Source organism: Strongyloides ratti, assembly GCF_001040885.1.
Source record: "Strongyloides ratti genome assembly S_ratti_ED321, chromosome : X".
Classification (NCBI taxonomy): Eukaryota; Metazoa; Nematoda; class Chromadorea; order Rhabditida; family Strongyloididae; genus Strongyloides; species Strongyloides ratti.
This window is the reverse complement of record NC_037309.1, coordinates 4,542,347-4,560,446: the sequence shown is the minus strand read 5'-3', so window position 1 is coordinate 4,560,446 and position 18,100 is coordinate 4,542,347. Positions and strand designations below refer to the sequence as shown.

At 19.8% G+C, this 18,100-nt stretch overlaps 5 protein-coding genes across 5 annotated transcripts; 3 read left to right on the top strand and 2 right to left on the bottom strand.

The window, feature by feature from the left end:
* Positions 1-2,084: 2,084 nt before the first annotated feature.
* Positions 2,085-3,811, top strand: SRAE_X000098300 (General substrate transporter family and Major facilitator superfamily domain, general substrate transporter and Major facilitator superfamily domain-containing protein; the record flags this gene model as incomplete). Its single annotated transcript, XM_024645393.1, has 2 exons — positions 2,085-3,431; positions 3,491-3,811. The coding sequence occupies 2 exons, from the start codon at positions 2,085-2,087 to the stop codon at positions 3,809-3,811; spliced, it is 1,668 nt and encodes a 555-aa protein (XP_024510856.1).
* Positions 3,812-7,818: 4,007 nt separating this feature from the next.
* On the top strand, positions 7,819-9,249 carry SRAE_X000098200 (Protein Wnt-4; the record flags this gene model as incomplete). The annotated part of the gene is made up of 2 exons (XM_024645392.1): positions 7,819-8,007; positions 8,386-9,249. The coding sequence occupies 2 exons, from the start codon at positions 7,819-7,821 to the stop codon at positions 9,247-9,249; spliced, it is 1,053 nt and encodes a 350-aa protein (XP_024510855.1).
* Positions 9,250-11,778: 2,529 nt separating this feature from the next.
* On the top strand, positions 11,779-13,450 carry SRAE_X000098100 (Astacin-like metalloendopeptidase; the record flags this gene model as incomplete). The annotated part of the gene is made up of 3 exons (XM_024645391.1): positions 11,779-11,881; positions 11,931-12,148; positions 12,197-13,450. The coding sequence occupies 3 exons, from the start codon at positions 11,779-11,781 to the stop codon at positions 13,448-13,450; spliced, it is 1,575 nt and encodes a 524-aa protein (XP_024510854.1).
* A 414-nt stretch (positions 13,451-13,864) lies between these two features.
* SRAE_X000098000 (Hypothetical protein) lies at positions 13,865-14,300 on the bottom strand (the record flags this gene model as incomplete). The annotated part of the gene is made up of 3 exons (XM_024645390.1): positions 13,865-14,011; positions 14,106-14,181; positions 14,233-14,300. The coding sequence occupies 3 exons, from the start codon at positions 14,298-14,300 to the stop codon at positions 13,865-13,867; spliced, it is 291 nt and encodes a 96-aa protein (XP_024510853.1).
* Positions 14,301-17,167: 2,867 nt separating this feature from the next.
* Positions 17,168-18,100, bottom strand: SRAE_X000097900 (Clc protein-like family-containing protein; the record flags this gene model as incomplete). Its single annotated transcript, XM_024645389.1, has 3 exons — positions 17,168-17,350; positions 17,420-17,511; positions 17,554-18,100. The coding sequence occupies 3 exons, from the start codon at positions 18,098-18,100 to the stop codon at positions 17,168-17,170; spliced, it is 822 nt and encodes a 273-aa protein (XP_024510852.1).

The following is an 18,100-nucleotide window of genomic DNA, read 5'->3' as shown; positions in this document are numbered from 1 at the left end:
ACATAGAAATTTCTAATTTTCATCTATAAATATTTTAAAAATTCTTTATTTTAAATTAAAAGACATATTTGAAATGGTTTAAATAAAATATATCAGATATCTATTTATGATTGATAAATGCTTTTCAAAAGAAAGATGAATATATTTTAAAAAAAAAAGTTTCATTTAATTATAATAATATTAATAAATGTAAATTTTAAGTTTAATATATTTCTTTGATATATTTAATATTTACTTTATTTTAGTATAATTTTAATTACATTTTTATCTAATCTTTCAATGTCAATAGCTTTATTATAATAAAAGATATTTAAATTTACTGGATAATATATATTAAACTTTTAAAGAATGTTGTGGCAAGATTTAGGAACGTGTATAAGTGTTATTAAAATTTAATAATAATTACCTATTTATTTTAAATTTTCCCACCAAAAATATAGGTTGATTTAAATAGAATGGCATAAAAGATATATATATATATATATATATATAAAGTTTATTATTAAATCATCATCACATCTACATTTTATTTACAAAATGTTTGTCATTCTTTTAATAAAACTAAATTCTAATCCTTTACTATATTGTTTACTTCATATGTTTGATCCTGCTTATGCCAAGGTTAATATAAATTACTATTTAAATACTATTTAATTTATATATTCATTACTTTATTTATAATAATAAAAAAAAACATTTATTTATTGTAACATTTTATTTTAAAACATTATTTATATATATATATTTATGATATCATTTTAATTAATTAAATTTCTTTTAATGAAACCATTTATTTTTATTTATTTATTTTTTTTAATATAGTTAAAACAAAGTAAAAAAAAAAAGTGTTAAAAGTTTATAAATTAGAAATATTTTATCATTTACAAAGTCACACTTTACTATAAATGTAATGATTTTTTTTTTTTTTCCTTCAAAACATTCTAAGAAATTTGATGATTAAGCATTTACTTTTTTTTTAATATGATGATGATATCATTGTAAATTAATATAACTTTTACCAAACATTTAATTTTAACAAAAGTATATATATTTTCTTGCAAATTTATTAAATAGTAACATAAAAATATTTCTACTATATCAAGTTAGATAGACAAATTTAATTGATAAAAATATTTTTAAATTTGTTAACTATTTTCTTCTATCATTATTTATTAATTAAAAGATACATATATATGACATTTTAGAACATTCCAAACGTTCTATTTTTTAAAATTATGGCACGAGAAATAAACATATTTATACAGTTTTACCTGTATTTGTTAAAATAAAATTGTGATGATTATCTTTAATGAACTTGTTTATTAAATTCTAAACTTGAATCTTATGTATAGATATGGTATCTTTTATTATTTTTAATATCCTATCATTAATTCTTTGTTCTTATGTATATATATTTATATAAGTAGATGTAATAAATTAACGTAAATAATTTGACTTATCGGAATTTAGTAAACTATAAATAGTAATATAAATAGGGGCGGAAGTTTAGGTAAGAAAAGATATTCATGATTCGCCAAATTAGCCATAATTACTCTTGGTAGAAATAATTATTATGTGCTCCTCTTGCAAAATACCTATCTACTGCTTGGAAGATCATATTTCATATGTCAAATTACTCTTATTCGTTAAAGTAATTAAATTATCCTAAATAGTTAAGTAGTTATTAATGTTAATAGAAAAAAGTTTAATCGTAAAAACTTTGTCCATCCCTTTCATTTCTTTTTTAATTTACACATTTTTATAATTGGCTGAATTTATTTTATGTTTTCTAATAAATTACTTTTTTTAGACTTAAAAACCCAACCGGCTTTGTGCGGTGCTGTTAGCTTCTGCTGCAGTATATAGGCTATTGGTCAGTGCCAAACGCCACATATCATCCTTGAGGATTCTAGCGCAACCTGCTTAATCCAATTTTACGACGTAAAAGGTGGGTTCTTTTGATATAATATTATACTATATATTTTGTCTTTTAGTCAATTTTAACTATAATTGTCTATTAACACGAATCAACATTTGATTCTACTAACCTATTATATAAATAAATATACATATATTTTTACAAGATGTCAGACACTTCATCTGAAACAAAATCCATTAATGTTATAGATGATAAAGGAGAAGAAAATACAACTTATGATAAATTATCATGGACACGTACACTATTCCTTATTTTAGTTTCAATTATTTTGACAACTCTCACTAATTTACCATCTGGCTCAAGTCATACTACCATCAACACTGGAGCTACTCTTATTGATGAATATATGAATGATTCATATACAAGTCGTGGAAATGATTTATCACCTGGACAAATATCTTTACTTCGTAGTGGATTAAGCAGCAGCTGGTATGTTGGCCAAATCATTGGCACAATTATAGCCCCTATTATAATGAATAAATTAGGAAGAAAACCAGCATACTTGATCTCAATTTTTTGTATGACTGCTGCCTGTACTCTTCAATGGCTTTCAACACATCTACCATATCCTGAAATTTTTTTTGCTGGAAGAATTATTGGAGCTGTTTTTTCACCATTAGCTGATGCAGCACTTATTATTTATACCCGTGAAATAGCTCCACCATCACTTGCTGGTGCTCTTGGATCAATGATGAATCCTGGTTTTTCTGCTTGTGCATTAGTTGGAGCTCTTCTTAGTACCAAACATATTCTTGGAGATTCTCTTAAGAAAATGTTATTTGTTCCAATTATGCCTGGAATTATTGGAATGTTATTCCTTTTTTGGATACCAGAAACTCCAAAATTTTTATATTTGTCACAAAATAATGAAAAAAAAGCAAGAAAAGCATTAAAATTTTATATGGGTAAAGAAACAAATGTTGATGGGATAATTGAAAGATATGAAATTGAAAAACTTCAAGAAATGAATAAAGAATCTGGTAAATTTACAGATATATTCTTTATTTCACATGTTAGAAAAGCAACATTATTATGTTTAACAGTTTTTATGTTAACATTACCATTTTATCCATTTCTATCCTACTCAACACACTTTCTTGATAAATTAAATTTTGATCATTCAATTTCTCAATATCTTTCTACTATTGTTATGATATTACTTACAGTTACTGCTATAGTTTCACCAGCTGCAATTAATAAATTTAGTAGAAGAGGAATGACATTAGGTGTTGGAATATTTGGATATATTTGCATTACTTTATTTAGTATTTGTGGATTTTTTAATTATATCAATGAGTACATGAAATATTTTTCTTTTACTTTTATGATTGGTTATATGGTTTCACATGGTCTTGCTATTGGATCAATTGCTTGGTTTATTGGTACTGAATTAGTTTCTCATGAATATTCATCAATTGTTCTTTGTTTCTGTATTGGTATTCAAAGTTTTATGATTGCTGCTACCAATTTTGCAACAATGCCATTTTATGATGTAAGTTTAAAAAATATAAATTTATCGTTATTATTATATATATTATATTGTAATTTTAGTTATTTGGACCACTTTCATTGATACCACTTTTTGTTATACCATCAATAATTTTCTTTGCAATTGTTTATTACCATCTTCCAGAAACAAAAGATGCACCAATTGCTGATGTAATTCTTCAATTAAAGAATGGAATTCGTGGAAAAACAAATATCTTTCCACTTACAGTACCACTTATTTTAGGAGAAAATTTGGTTAAAAAAGCAGAAGCTGTTGGTGGAGAAATTAGACCAGCTACACCAATTGAAATGGAGTCCGCTGCAACATCAACAGTTACTTCTACAACTTCCTCCATCCTTCCTATTGGTTGCGATGTTGTTTAAAGTTTTTTTTTTTAAAACTTTAAATATAAAACATTGTCAACTAATATAAGATGTCGAGCCCAAAAAAAATTAACATTTTTTTAATATTGTTATTCTTATTGTTCTATTTTTATAGAACATACCTCAAAAATGATTAATACTGTGATTATAGATAAAATTAATTACTTTCATAAAGTAATAGAAATAAATTTTTATTTCTATTTCTTTTTGTAGAGTTTTTTTTTTTTTTTTAATTAGAAAAAAAAATTAATATTTATTAACTAAAGTTAGAAATTTTATGGAAAGTTACAGATTAAAAATTTTTCATTTTATGAGGTATAGACACTTTTGAGTGATTTCATTTTTGAAATTAATAATTAAAACATGTGAAATAATTGTATTTTTTAAATGACATTGTCACATTAGACTGTTATTTTAATTTTTTTTACTATCGATTTTAATATAATATTTTTTTTGTGAAAAAAAATTTTTGTCAACATTAAGAATAACAATACATCAATTAATTATATAATTTATGCTTGTGTTGTATAGCAGTCATTGTATTTATATCTTTTATTTATTACATGATTACTCTGCAATAAAAGTATTAAAAAAATCTACGTGTATTTTTTAATTTTGATTATTAGTTGCAAATTAAATTTAAAAAAAAAATTTTTTTCTAAATAATCTAATTTTTTATGATAAAATTTAATAAATTTAAATGTATATAAAAATTTTTATAAAAATATTTTTTTTATTGATAAAGCAAAATTTCTTATAATATAAATAAAAGAATAATTATTTAAAAGATAAATATATAAAACTTTTATATAATAATTTACTTTTGTCAATCTTTTTGAAGATCATTTTTAATCATCTTGAAATATTTAAATTGCTTCTTCATAGTATAATAATTGTAAAGTTATAATTACTAATCACTTTATTTCATTACTTTTAAGACCAAATCTATTTAATAATTATTTTACATAAAACTATTCATATTACAATAATATTTGTTTTGACTTAATCATATATTATATTCTTAATATGCATTATTAAGACGATTAATCTATAAAATGTCATATTGATAATTTAGCTTTTTATTATCATTTTAACATCAATTATATATATATAAATGTATAAATATAATCATGATCATCTTTTATTTTTGCCTTTCTTTTTAATTTACTTATAGGTAGTAACTGATAATAATAAAAGATTATCAAAAAGATTAACAATTATTGTATACATTAAATTTGTAAACTTAATTTATTACTTATTTTATATTTAAAATTACTGATTAAAATATATATACCATATATTATATTTATAAAAATAATTATTTATTTTAATAAATTATTATAATTATCATGTTTGATTAGCTTATAAATATATACTTTTCTTATGATAGTTATATCTATTTTGACATTTACCCTCCTTTTTATTTCTATTATTCTTATCAAAATTGTCCTACTTCTTTTTCAAATAAATATGTTTAAAGCATTACAAGTTGAGGAATGAAATATAATTATTGTGATATATCGTTATATTTATATATGGTCATACACTATTTCTATTAATCATTAGCTATCATTATCTTTTGTTTTCTCCACTAATAATTTATTTCTTTCTTTTTCATTTTCAATCATCTCTCTTATCCGTCATTATTTTCTTTCAAATTTCTGTTTTTACCCTTTTCCTGGACACATACTAATTTTTGATTTGTCCACAGAAAAGTGATTAATTATACATTTTATATTGACAAGATAAATAAATAGAATAAAAGTATGATGTTTTAACATTAATTCGTTATTGCCAATAAATATATACACATAACAGTCTTTTTATTTTTATCACATCATATACCAACTAACAAATTTAAATTAATTTAATAATAAAAAAATATAGCTTACGATAGTTATATTTAATAATATATTTTTTAAAATTTATAAATAAAAATTAGACATATTAAAATTGTTTTTTTTTTTATTTCATAATAATTATTTTTTTTTTAAACTTACAATTTTTTTTTTTATTTTATAAATTTATTTTTAATTATTAATTACAAAAAGTATATGAAAATATATTTATTAAAATTTTAGTTAAAGACTAGCTATTAAAAAAGTATTATTTTCACAAGAAACCATATTTATCTCTTTCTTAATTCTTTTTCTAATGATACTATCTTAATAGTAATTATAAATAATAACTTAAAATATCCAGTAAACAGTTCTTATCTTTCAAGTACCACAAAAATTTGTTTCTTTTCAATTCTATCTCTCATATCAAGATGAATATTTTTTCTTCTTTTTTTTACTCATACAACATTCTTTAGTATTTCCTCTCTTAATATTATTACTATTCTTAATTATATTAGATAAAATTTATTTAGTATCATTAGTTAAATGTTTCATAATAATAATATTATTTTTATAATATATATAAGATTAATATTTTATATGATCAAATTAAATATTATCTTTGAATTATCTATTTTTTATTACAAAACATCTAATCATTTATTATCCTTAATCTTTTCATTCTCAGGATTATTTTTTTACTTCATGCTGTTTTTAAGAAACTAAAACATTATATATATTATATATATTTTAGTTCTTTATTTCATTTTAAATTATTAAAACTCTTTCGTTAAAAGTGAAATATAAAGGGAGTGTATGATCAATTACAATTACGTAATACACATTCTACAAAACAGACGATATTTATTTTTTTACTTCATTTATGCCGTGATTGACAAATAGTTATATCTATTTATAAGTATATTCTTTAACTATATTCTTTCACACTCTTTCTTTTAATCTATCATCATTCTTCATAAAATATGGTCATCGTAAATAGAAACTCCCTCTTAATACGGAAAGATCAAAACATTTAAAGAAATATATTTTTAGTTCAATGACCGCTCAGATTAGCTAAAGTGTAAACTATATCTCCTAATTATATTTATAACTAATATAAATTTCTAATACTTAAATAATAACATTTTAAACTCATATAAAGTAGGTGACAAACATTAAATGTTATATTTTAAAATACTTTTTAATATTCTTTTTTATAAAAATAATTATTATACATTGTTATTTATTTTTATTTATAATATTAATATTATTTTAATATTTAATATATTGTAATTTTTTAGATAACAAAAAAAAATATAATATAATTATAATATTTATATAATAAATGTCATGTCGGCAAAAGTTTCATAAAACAATCATTTTTTTTATGTAATAATATATATTATTGTTGATTTAATTAATCATTCTTATTTAAACAAAAGTCATTTTTTTTTGACAATAAAAAAAATGGTTATATAATTTTTAACTTTATTCAAATATTTTATATATAAACATCTTTAAAATATATTAAAAACATTTTATTTTATCTAAATATTCTTTTTTTTCCAATATTTTACCATATAAATATAATAATTTAATTGATAAAATCATTTTAAATAAATTAAATGTTGATTTTATTTTGACACTTAACACATTATATATTATATACTATAATCCACTTATCAAATACTCAATTTCAGTTATCAATTGTATTTACAATATCTATATAATTATCCCTTACTAACAATATTTATATATATTATATAGATATTCTATATATATATATATATATATATATATATGTTTAAAAATTACTTTTTTACAAATTAAAATAAGAAAGTTTTATGGTATTTAATTGGATGATTATAATCTAAAAATAAATTCATTTAAGCTAAATAAACTTAATTAATCTTTTTTTAAAAGAAATATTTTTCTAACAAAAAATTTATTTGTATTTTTTTATTATCTTTTTTTTTTGAAGAAGGAGATATAAATTAAGAAAATAACAGATAAAAAAGAAAGAATTATTCATAATATTATATACTAAAAATTTTTTATTTTTAATATTTCTAAAAATATTTGATGATTACACAAATGTTGTCACTTTTTTATCAATCAATTTACATTATAATATTATTACTCTCTACCATACCCCTACTGGTTGAAGGGATGTTGGTTGATGAACCAGCTTGGTGGACATCATTACATGCTTTTGGTTCATATAACTATAAAGTTAACAGAGATCTACGACCATCATGTATGGCACTTGAAGGATTATCACCCGGACAGGCTAGAATTTGCGAACTTTTTAAAGATCATATGCCAGCTGTTAATCAAGGAGCTACTTTAGCTATTGAGGTAAGTAGTCTTTTTTATTATTATAAATTATCTTATATTCTTTTTTAATTAATCTTATATTTATATGTCCTAAAAACATTTTTTTTTGACATTAAGTATTATTTTATACTTTTAAGTTATTAGCGTTTTTTTTTAAAGCTTTCAATTAATAATTCTTTATAATTATCTTGATTAATTGAGTTGTTATTTTTATCTTTTTAATACAATTTATTTTAAAACCATTTATAGTTTTGTTATAAAAACAAAAACTTTTGCTATTTTTTTCCATTTTTCAATATTTATAAATAATAAATGTTGAAGAGCAAAATTTTTTTATCAGATAAAATTAAGCATAAAAAATATATTTATTTTTATTTAAAAAAAAAATTATTTTTTTAGGAATGTACACATCAATTTAAAAATGATCGATGGAATTGTTCAGCACCACCAACAAATCGTACAACACCATCAATAAATAAAGTAGGAACTCGTGAAGCTGCATTTACACATGCTATTTTAGCTGCATCAGTTACTTATGAAATAGGAAGAAAATGTAGATTAGGTTATATTGAATCATGTGGTTGTGCAAATACTCCTAAACCAAATGGTCTAAAAGAAGATTGGGCATGGTCAGGATGTGGTGATAACATTGATTATGGTTATAGATTTTCTAAAGATTTTATTGATGTTAGGGAAAAAGAAAATAGTATGATTAATAATGATGCTAAAGGTATTTCTTTAATGAATAGATGGAATAATGATGTTGGTAGGAAAATTTTAAAAAGACATACAAAACCAAAATGTAAATGTCATGGTGTATCAGGATCATGTAATTTGAAGACGTGTTGGATGCAAATGCCAAGTTTAAGACAAATAGGTAATATACTTCAATCAAAGTATCGCTCAGCAAGAAGAATACAAATTAATTCTAGAGGAAATATGCAAATAGTAGCACATGTTGAGAAAAGAGGTATTGAAAAAAATAAAAAGACAAGAAATCAACTTCAAACTGAGTTAGTATTTTTACAAAATAGTCCTGATTATTGTCGTAGTGATAATACGACTGGTACTATAGGTACAGAAGGTAGAATATGTAATAAAGATTCACAAGGGCCAGATTCATGTGATTTACTTTGTTGTGGACGTGGATATAATTCTTATATTGAAGAAGTTGAGACAAAATGTAATTGTAAATTTCAATGGTGTTGTAAAGTTGTTTGTGATATATGCAAAGATCAAACCTACGTTCATACATGCAAATAAATACTTCATTCATTTTTTTTTTTTTGATAAGAAAATATTTTACAGGAAAATGAAAAATTCAATTGTGGTCTCAATTTAGAAATATAGACACTATTAATTAAAATTTGATAACAATGATATTAACATTTAAATAATATTTCTGATATTTAAACAATATCTATTGTTTCAAGTTTATTCAATTATTATATTTAAACAAAAAGTTAAAGTATCAAAATTAACTCTCTCTCTCTCTCTCTCTCTGTATAATTCCCAAAAATTTATTTTTCATTTATTGTAATAAATTGTGTAAAAATAATACCCATAAGATATTTTATCTTTTTTTTTACTATCGTATATTTAAATAAGAATATTTAAATATGTATGAACTTGCCTCACGAAAAAGAATTTTATTAATAATAAGCTAAAAAAAATGAACTGTTCCATATATAAGATTTTAACTTTTAAAAAAAAAAATAGAGACTATATCTATTAAAATAAGAGGTTAAAAATTTTTAATACTCTATTCACACATTTTAAAAATAAAAAAAAAGACAATGTAAAACCAATATAGTTGACAAGACTATCTAAAAATTTATGAAAAAAAAATAAACGCTAAAATAATTTGACAGAAAAAATGTATTAATTGTATATTAAAAATTAAAGTAATAGTATTATTTGTTTATAAATGTCAATTATATTATAATAATTAAACGGATTTATAAATTTAAATCACTCTTTTTAAAAATAAACATTTTATATATTGTGACATTTGACAATTTATTAAAAATCTTTTAAAATATTTATCATTTTTTCTTTACTCATATGGATGACAATAGAATTGTGTAAAAGAAAATAAAGTAAAACAATTCGACATAATTTTATCTTTTTAAAAGATTACGATTTATAATAAAAAAAAAAATTTACCATTAAAATAAGAAATAATACCTTGTAATAAGTTTTACTTTATTTTTTTTAATATTACTATGTCTCAATGGTTAGAAGTCGTGATTTTTTGGAGGAATATATCAAAATTATTATATATCATTAAATATATAATATTTTTGTCTGACATATATATTTATCTTCAAGATTATGCTTATAATCTTCTTTTGTACCAGAATCTTTCTTGTTTATCTAGAAAAAAAAATATATTTCCAAAATTGTAATATTTTTAAGAGTTCTTAAAAAAAAGAAGTTATTTTATAAAGTATATATTTATTTTGTAAGAGGTTTATATTATAATTGATAAACAAAATTATAAAAATGTGTTAAATGGTTATTAATAAGTGGGTACTAAAATAAAAAATTATTAGTAAATTTTTTTATCTTGTATAAATGTTTCTTGGTTTTATATTTATATATTATTTTCTTTTTTCAAAGATTTTGCTTTCAATTGTTGTTTTGGTTCTTCTTTCAAAACAAGTTTTATTGTTTCGTTAAACTTCAATTATTATAAAAAGTTAAGGTGACCAGTTGTTTTACCTAATACTATGACAGTTAACCTCAACCCTATAAAAATGATATAAAGCATCAGAAGTTAAAATTATTAGTTCATTCAACCATGATAAGTTTCAAAACTTTTACCTACTGTTATTATTTTATATTTAAAAAAAATTATATTGTAATAGTGATATTAATTTTTTTACAATATACAAATTAACATATTATTTTTTTTGTTATACTTGAGAATATAAATTTTGATAATGTTTTTTAATTTTGATATTAATTTTTAATAAATTATTTTTATATCAATTGATATATCTGCTTATTTAGAAAAATAAATTTTATATATATTTATTATAATTACATTAATAACATTACATAATATGTATTTATTTTTAAAAATTTAAATATAAAAATTTTTTTTGTTTATATGAAGTAAACCATTATTATAAATGATATATTTTTACTGTAAATGAAATTTAAATATTATTATTATTTTATTAAATTTACCTTAACAATTGTTAATATCTTTAGAAAGTCAAATTTTCATTGGATATAAATTTTAAAGACAATTTAATGGTATACATATAATAAGTAATTTTGTAGATGCATCAACATTGTTGGTTTCTTTTTATCTTAGCTCAAAAATATAATATTTTATAGACTAGTTTTATTTTGAATAGATGGAATTGAAGATATTAATAATAGGATCAGAGGTCTTGACACAATATTGAGCTGTGCACTTTTAGAAGTCCTACAAACTTGTTATCTATTTTAAAAACTTTTTAAAATTATATATTATAAATAGTTACTGTTAATGGTTTTATTTTAATTACATCATTCTAATCTTGATATCATTAATTTTATACTTTTCTTTTACAATTAAAAATCTAGTATAAAGTGCTTGATTATATAATATTAAAATATCTTTTTAATAATATTTCTTATAATTTATATTTTATAAAATTAATAATGATCTTTGAAGTTATTAATAAAATTACGGCTAACTTATTTTTATAAAAATTGTATATTTTAATCTTGTTTTATTATTAATAAATATTTAATAATAACGTGATTATTTAGATTGAATTTTTCAAATTATCATCAATGAATTTATTCTACATCCTTGTCTTGTCGCCTACTATACTATCACTTTCATTGTTACCAATTCCAGACAAGTCTGCTGATGCTGTAAAAAAACAATATGACTGTATGTTTTTTTTTATTTTGTCATTATTTTTAAAAATAAAAATTTTTAGCATTTTCTGAAAAATATCTTCTTCCACAAGATTTTGATTTAGCTGAGATGACTCCTGTAAAACAACCAACAGAAAAAGAAATGGATGAGATGCAAAACAGTCAATTATTTGAAGGTGATATTATGGGTGTACCATCTGATGAAGATCCAACAATATATTTACAAAGAGATTTACCACTTGAAGATTATGATTCATATGATCATATATTTTCAAAACCTGTATGTATTAATTTATTAAATTTGATTAAAAAAAATTTATTTTTTTAGTATTATAGTTCATTAAACTTAGCAACATATCCAGATAAACTTTGGATTGATGGCAAAGTTCCATATATGTTAGAAGAAGGAATGACACCATCACAAAGAGCAGCTATAGCACAAGCATTTGAAGAATATAAATCAAAAACTTGTATACGATTTGAACCACGAACAGAAAATGATGAAGATTATATATTTATTAAAAGAAATAGAGGATTCGGATGTTCATCATATGTTGGAAGAGCTGGTGGAAATCAAACAGTATCTTTAGAAATTGGAAAATGTTTTTCAAAAGGAATTATTGCTCATGAATTAATGCATTCAATTGGATTTTTCCATGAACATTCACGTACAGATAGAGATGACTTTGTTGAGATTAATGAAGATAATATTAGACCAGGAATGATGAGAAATTTTGAAAAATATCCAAGAAAAATTATAGATCCATTAGGTATGCCATATGATTATGAATCTGTTATGCATTATCATAAACTTGCATTTTCAAAAAATGGTAAACCAACATTAATACCTCGGGATGAACATGTTGAAATTGGACAAAGATATAAATTAAGTGATGTTGATGCTAAAAAAATTAACAAATTATATCAATGTATGGAATATTCTGTTAATAAACCTAAACCAACAGAAGAAATACTAATAACAACAACTGTAAAATCTAAAATAACAAAAAAACCAGAAAAAGAACGTTTTACAAGATGGCCAGTAAAGAAACAAAAGACAACTCCACCAATATCAACTACCACATTTATAATACCTACAACTTCTGATAATACAATAATTGAAGAATTGACTACAGAAAAAGTTATTGAAACAACAACAAAAATAGATGAAACAACAAAAAATATTGAAATTACAACAAAAACAAAATCAAATAATATTGATAAAGAAAAATGTGAAGATCTTAACGCTCATTGTACAATGTGGGAACAATTAGGTCATTGTCAACATTCAACAAAATATATGAAACATTATTGTCGTAAAGCATGTAATTTTTGTGAAAATACATTACCGGAAACAAGTGCTGAAACTAATGAAAAAAAAATAAATGAAATTAATAATAATAAGGTAAATATTAAAGTAATTACAACATCTACAATAAAACCACATAAAAATAATAAAAAAACAAAGAAAGGATGTGTCGACAAAAATCTATTCTGCGGGTATTGGGCTAAAATTGGAGAATGCAAGACTGAATCAAAATTTATGAAAATATTTTGTAAACAATCTTGCCATCTATGTTGAATAACTTTTTTTATGATAGTTAATAATATAATATATTTATTTATTAGTAATTATATACTTAATATATATGAAGACATATTTTTTTATATGTTTTTAATGTCTAAAATTGAAATCAGTAGTAATATCGCACATTATAATATCTATCCATCAGTTTTTTCTTTAAAAATGTTGGTTTTTATAAAAGCTTTTTTTTTGATATTTAAAAAACATATTACTTTTGAATTAAATCATTGTTATTTATTTTTATATTATGTTTAAAAAATTAATAAAAAAAAAAGAGTATGTATAATATACATATATGTAAGAAATAATTTTGTTGCTTATAATACAAAAATTTCTTTTATATAATAAAAATTTAATTTAATAAAATATTTTAAACAGTTGTTATTTATTGGTAAAATATTTTTGAAAAATTTAATAAGAACGATATCTAGGTGCTTGACTATATTCAATATAAAAAATAAAAGATAAAAAAGAAAATCCAAATATTAATATGAGTATTCTTGTATGAACAGAAAGTGGTGATTTAAATTCTTCACCATTTTCAGTATGAGGGTTTTTCTAAAAACATTAAAAAATAAAATATATTTTTAATATCACTATATTTATATATTATCAAAAAAAAATAAAATATTAGAAAAAAAATAAAACTTACACGATTCTTAAAAAATTTAAATATATTCCATTGAAAAGATGTTTTTTCATTTTCATTTTCATATTCTTGAACAGGACTAAAAATAAATCATTTATAATAATTATTAAAAAAAAATATACAAGCTTACAGAATTATATATTCATTTCTTTTATTTAATTCATCATTAAGATAAATAGGTTGAACTTTACAAGACATTAGAAAATAATAATATATCTATAATTATGCAAATATTTTAAAAAAAGTAATGCAAATAAAAAAAATTTTAATTTAAAAAAACAAAATTACTACAAAGTCAAAAGCAAATGTGTACTTTATTTATGATATATATTTTTTTTCATATATATAAAATATAAATTAAAGACGTTTGTCAATATTTTAAAGGCTTAAGATTGTTAAACTAAAAGATAAAATATGCAGATAGTGTGAAAAATTATTTGGAAAATTTTCTTGTCTATTAAAAAAAAAGTAGTTAATTTAATTAATTTCGCTTCAAATAATGTAGTTCCTTTTAAATTTAACAACACAAATTTAAACGAACCACAAAATATTTTTTAATAGTTTATATATATATACTTTTAAACATATATCCAAATAAAAATAAATGATGTTAGTGGTTTGTAAATTGATTTATCAAAATAAAATAATTAAGATCATAATTTATTTTGTAAATATTTTTCATTTACAATATTTTTTTTATCATAGTTGCATAAAATCAAAATATCATAAATTATCATATTATTACAATTACATTGTAATCACACTTCTATAAAATATAAATTTTTTTTTCTAAATTCAGTAAAAATAATATTTTCCGATTTCTATTAATAGATTTATAATTAAATAAATTTTATAGGAAATTAAACATTTTGACATTTTAATATATAAAATTATCTTTCATATGAACATTTCAAAGACAATTCATAAAATGATTGAAATATTTCTTTCTGATAATGAAGTAATTTAATGTTTTATTTAAAGAAGCAAATTATAGGCAAATATTTTTATTAATACATTTTTTTAAAAGTTAAATTATATTAATAGTATTTAAAAGTTAGCAATATAATTTTTTGTTATTTATTTGAAAAAAAATATATATTATAATTATTTACTTTTATTGCAAACTTTTTTTTAAAACCACTTTTTTTAATAATAATATTAATTGTTAGCTCGGAAAAAAAATAAAAATAAGTGAAATAGATTTTTTTATATCTATCAACTGAAATATCATAAACAAAATGGAACAGAAAATTTAAAAAAAGATACATTTACACTTTTTATAATTACAAAACATATAAAAATTTGTTTTGTAAGATAATTTTTAATAATCATTTAAAAAAATTATTAAACAATTATATACAATTCTTGGTAAATTGTTAATACAGTTAATAGAAATATAGTTTTTTTTATTTATCAACAATTTTACTACATAGTAGTATTTAAAATTAAAATATTAATTATAAAAATGCTTTAATATAAAAAGTTTTTTAAGTAATTATTTTTAATCAACAATCTATTAATTTAATAAAAATTTAAGATTAAAATTATTTAATTTTTTTTCAATAGTAAAAACTTTTTAAAAACTTTTTATATCATAGTTTCTTTTTTATGACATCATTGAACTTTTCAACTTATAAAAATTATTAAATATCATAATTAATTTAAATTTTTTTAGTTAAAAAAATTGTAAAAATTACTAAACATTAATTGTATTTATTTAGTATTATGTATATTTAAAAATGTTTTGCATAACTCTTAACACTATTTAATATAATGATTAACAAAAAAACAAAAATATAAAAATTGTAATGTTTTAATTTTACGCTAACAAAATAACTTTACAATTTTTATAAGAAGTTTAAATTTATATAAAATAATAAAATATTTATATCTAAAAAAAGTATAAAAAATATAAATATAAAAAATACTAATGGAAGATTAACATGAAAAATAATAAAAAAAAATCAATTAAATTTTATTTTTATGTTTATATACATATAACAAAAATAAAACTTTTAAAAAAAAATCAGGTGATACTTATATTTTATAAAAAAGTTCTTATTTACTAATTAAATATGATAATAACTTTTAGAAGTTTTATATAAAAATATAATAAAGCATCTAAAAATTAAGGTAAAAAATTTTAAAAGTTTATTAAACTTTATTTTTTGCTACTTAAATGATATTATTATATTAAGTATAAAGATTGTTATTTTAATATTAAAAAAGATAAAAGATTTTTTATTATTCAATTACATTTAACTTTTTATTTTAATCATATATTTTTTAATCTTCTTTATTTTTCTCTTTTTGTTAAGTAATAGAAAATCTTATTTATTTTACAAAAATATCTTTTTATTTTTATATTAAATGTAATATTAAAAAAATATTTAATTAATTAAAGTTGTTTATAAAACATTAATTTTAATTTATTTTAAACAAAGATATATTATTTTTTTTTTATATTCTTGTTTTTTTATATACATGTATATTTTTGTTCTTAAAAATAAAATATCTTTATTAATACTATGGTTTTAAAAAAAAATATTTTTCTTAATGTTTTAAATTAGTATGTTTTAGTGTATAAAAAGAAACTTTTCTGATCCCTATATTTTAAAAATAATATTTTATAGTTAAGAATGTATTAATAGTAATTTGTACAATTAAATGAAGATTTATTATTCAATAGTATAGATAATTAATAAAAAAAATTAAACTTTAAAGTAATATATATGTATATTTTTAGTTTATTGATTTTTTAAACTTAATAATATTTGTATATAATTAATTATAATATACTTAATACTATATCATTAATAATTCAATTTAATTACTTTATTTTTAAAATATAAATGTTAAATAATTATATAGTTTCTATATTATAAATAAAAAGATTTTGTTGTAATGTTAAAAGCTATCTATATTTAAAGTCATTTGTCATTTTATTTGTTTTAAGTTCATTATATTTTTTTTTTTATAACTATAAATATTATTAAAAAAAATTTAAAGATATTTTTATTATTCATTCAATTTTTTACAAACAAAATAAATTAAAATTTTTTTTGTCAATATCTACTATGAAAGATTAATTGTTTATTTATTGAAGGTAAATCCATGAGGCGAATATCTTCTCTTTGCGTATTTGAAGATCTCAATATTGAGTAACTGGTACAAACAGAAATAATAAAAGAGATCAAAAGAATAATTGTACTTGATAAATGTAAATAAAAAGCGTGTCCAATTCCTTGCTATAATTAAATAAAAAAATTTTTTAATTAAAAAGAATAATGATATATATATATATATATATAATTTACCTCATATGTTCCAATAAGACCTTGAACAAAACGATTATCTACACGATGGGCAGCAAAAAAGAATATGGCATCTGCTGTTATTGATGATATTACTAAAAACATTATATATATATTTTACTTTTTTGTAAACTTACATGAAAGAAATATTAAAATGGCATAAACTAATGAACATGTACCAAAACATGGTGAACACATTCCAGTAAATAATGATAAACCACCAAAAATAATTGAACAAATGATAGAGGTAAGGACAGCTTTATGCCAAAAGAAAAATTGATGATGTTCAGCTTCTCCAGCAGCACTATTATCATCTTCATTAATAATATTTTCTTCAATAATTTTTGCCTGTGCCCAATCAAATTTGTATGTACAATGTAATGGACTTTGTGAATCATAATATTCATAATGATTTTTATGTGGACGAGTATTTGATGAATGACTTAAAAATGAATCATCCTCTTTGTTATTTTTAATATTAGAATTAATTGTTGAATATGATATTTCTGATCTTGTACAATCTAACCATAATCCATGATGATGTTGAGCACGAAATTCTCTTATATCAACAACTTGCCATGATGGAGAAAATGTTGAATATATAGAAATACTTATAGCAATCATTTGAAATATTAATGATATTATTAAAACCACTGTTTGAATAAAATTTCCTGTATTACTCAT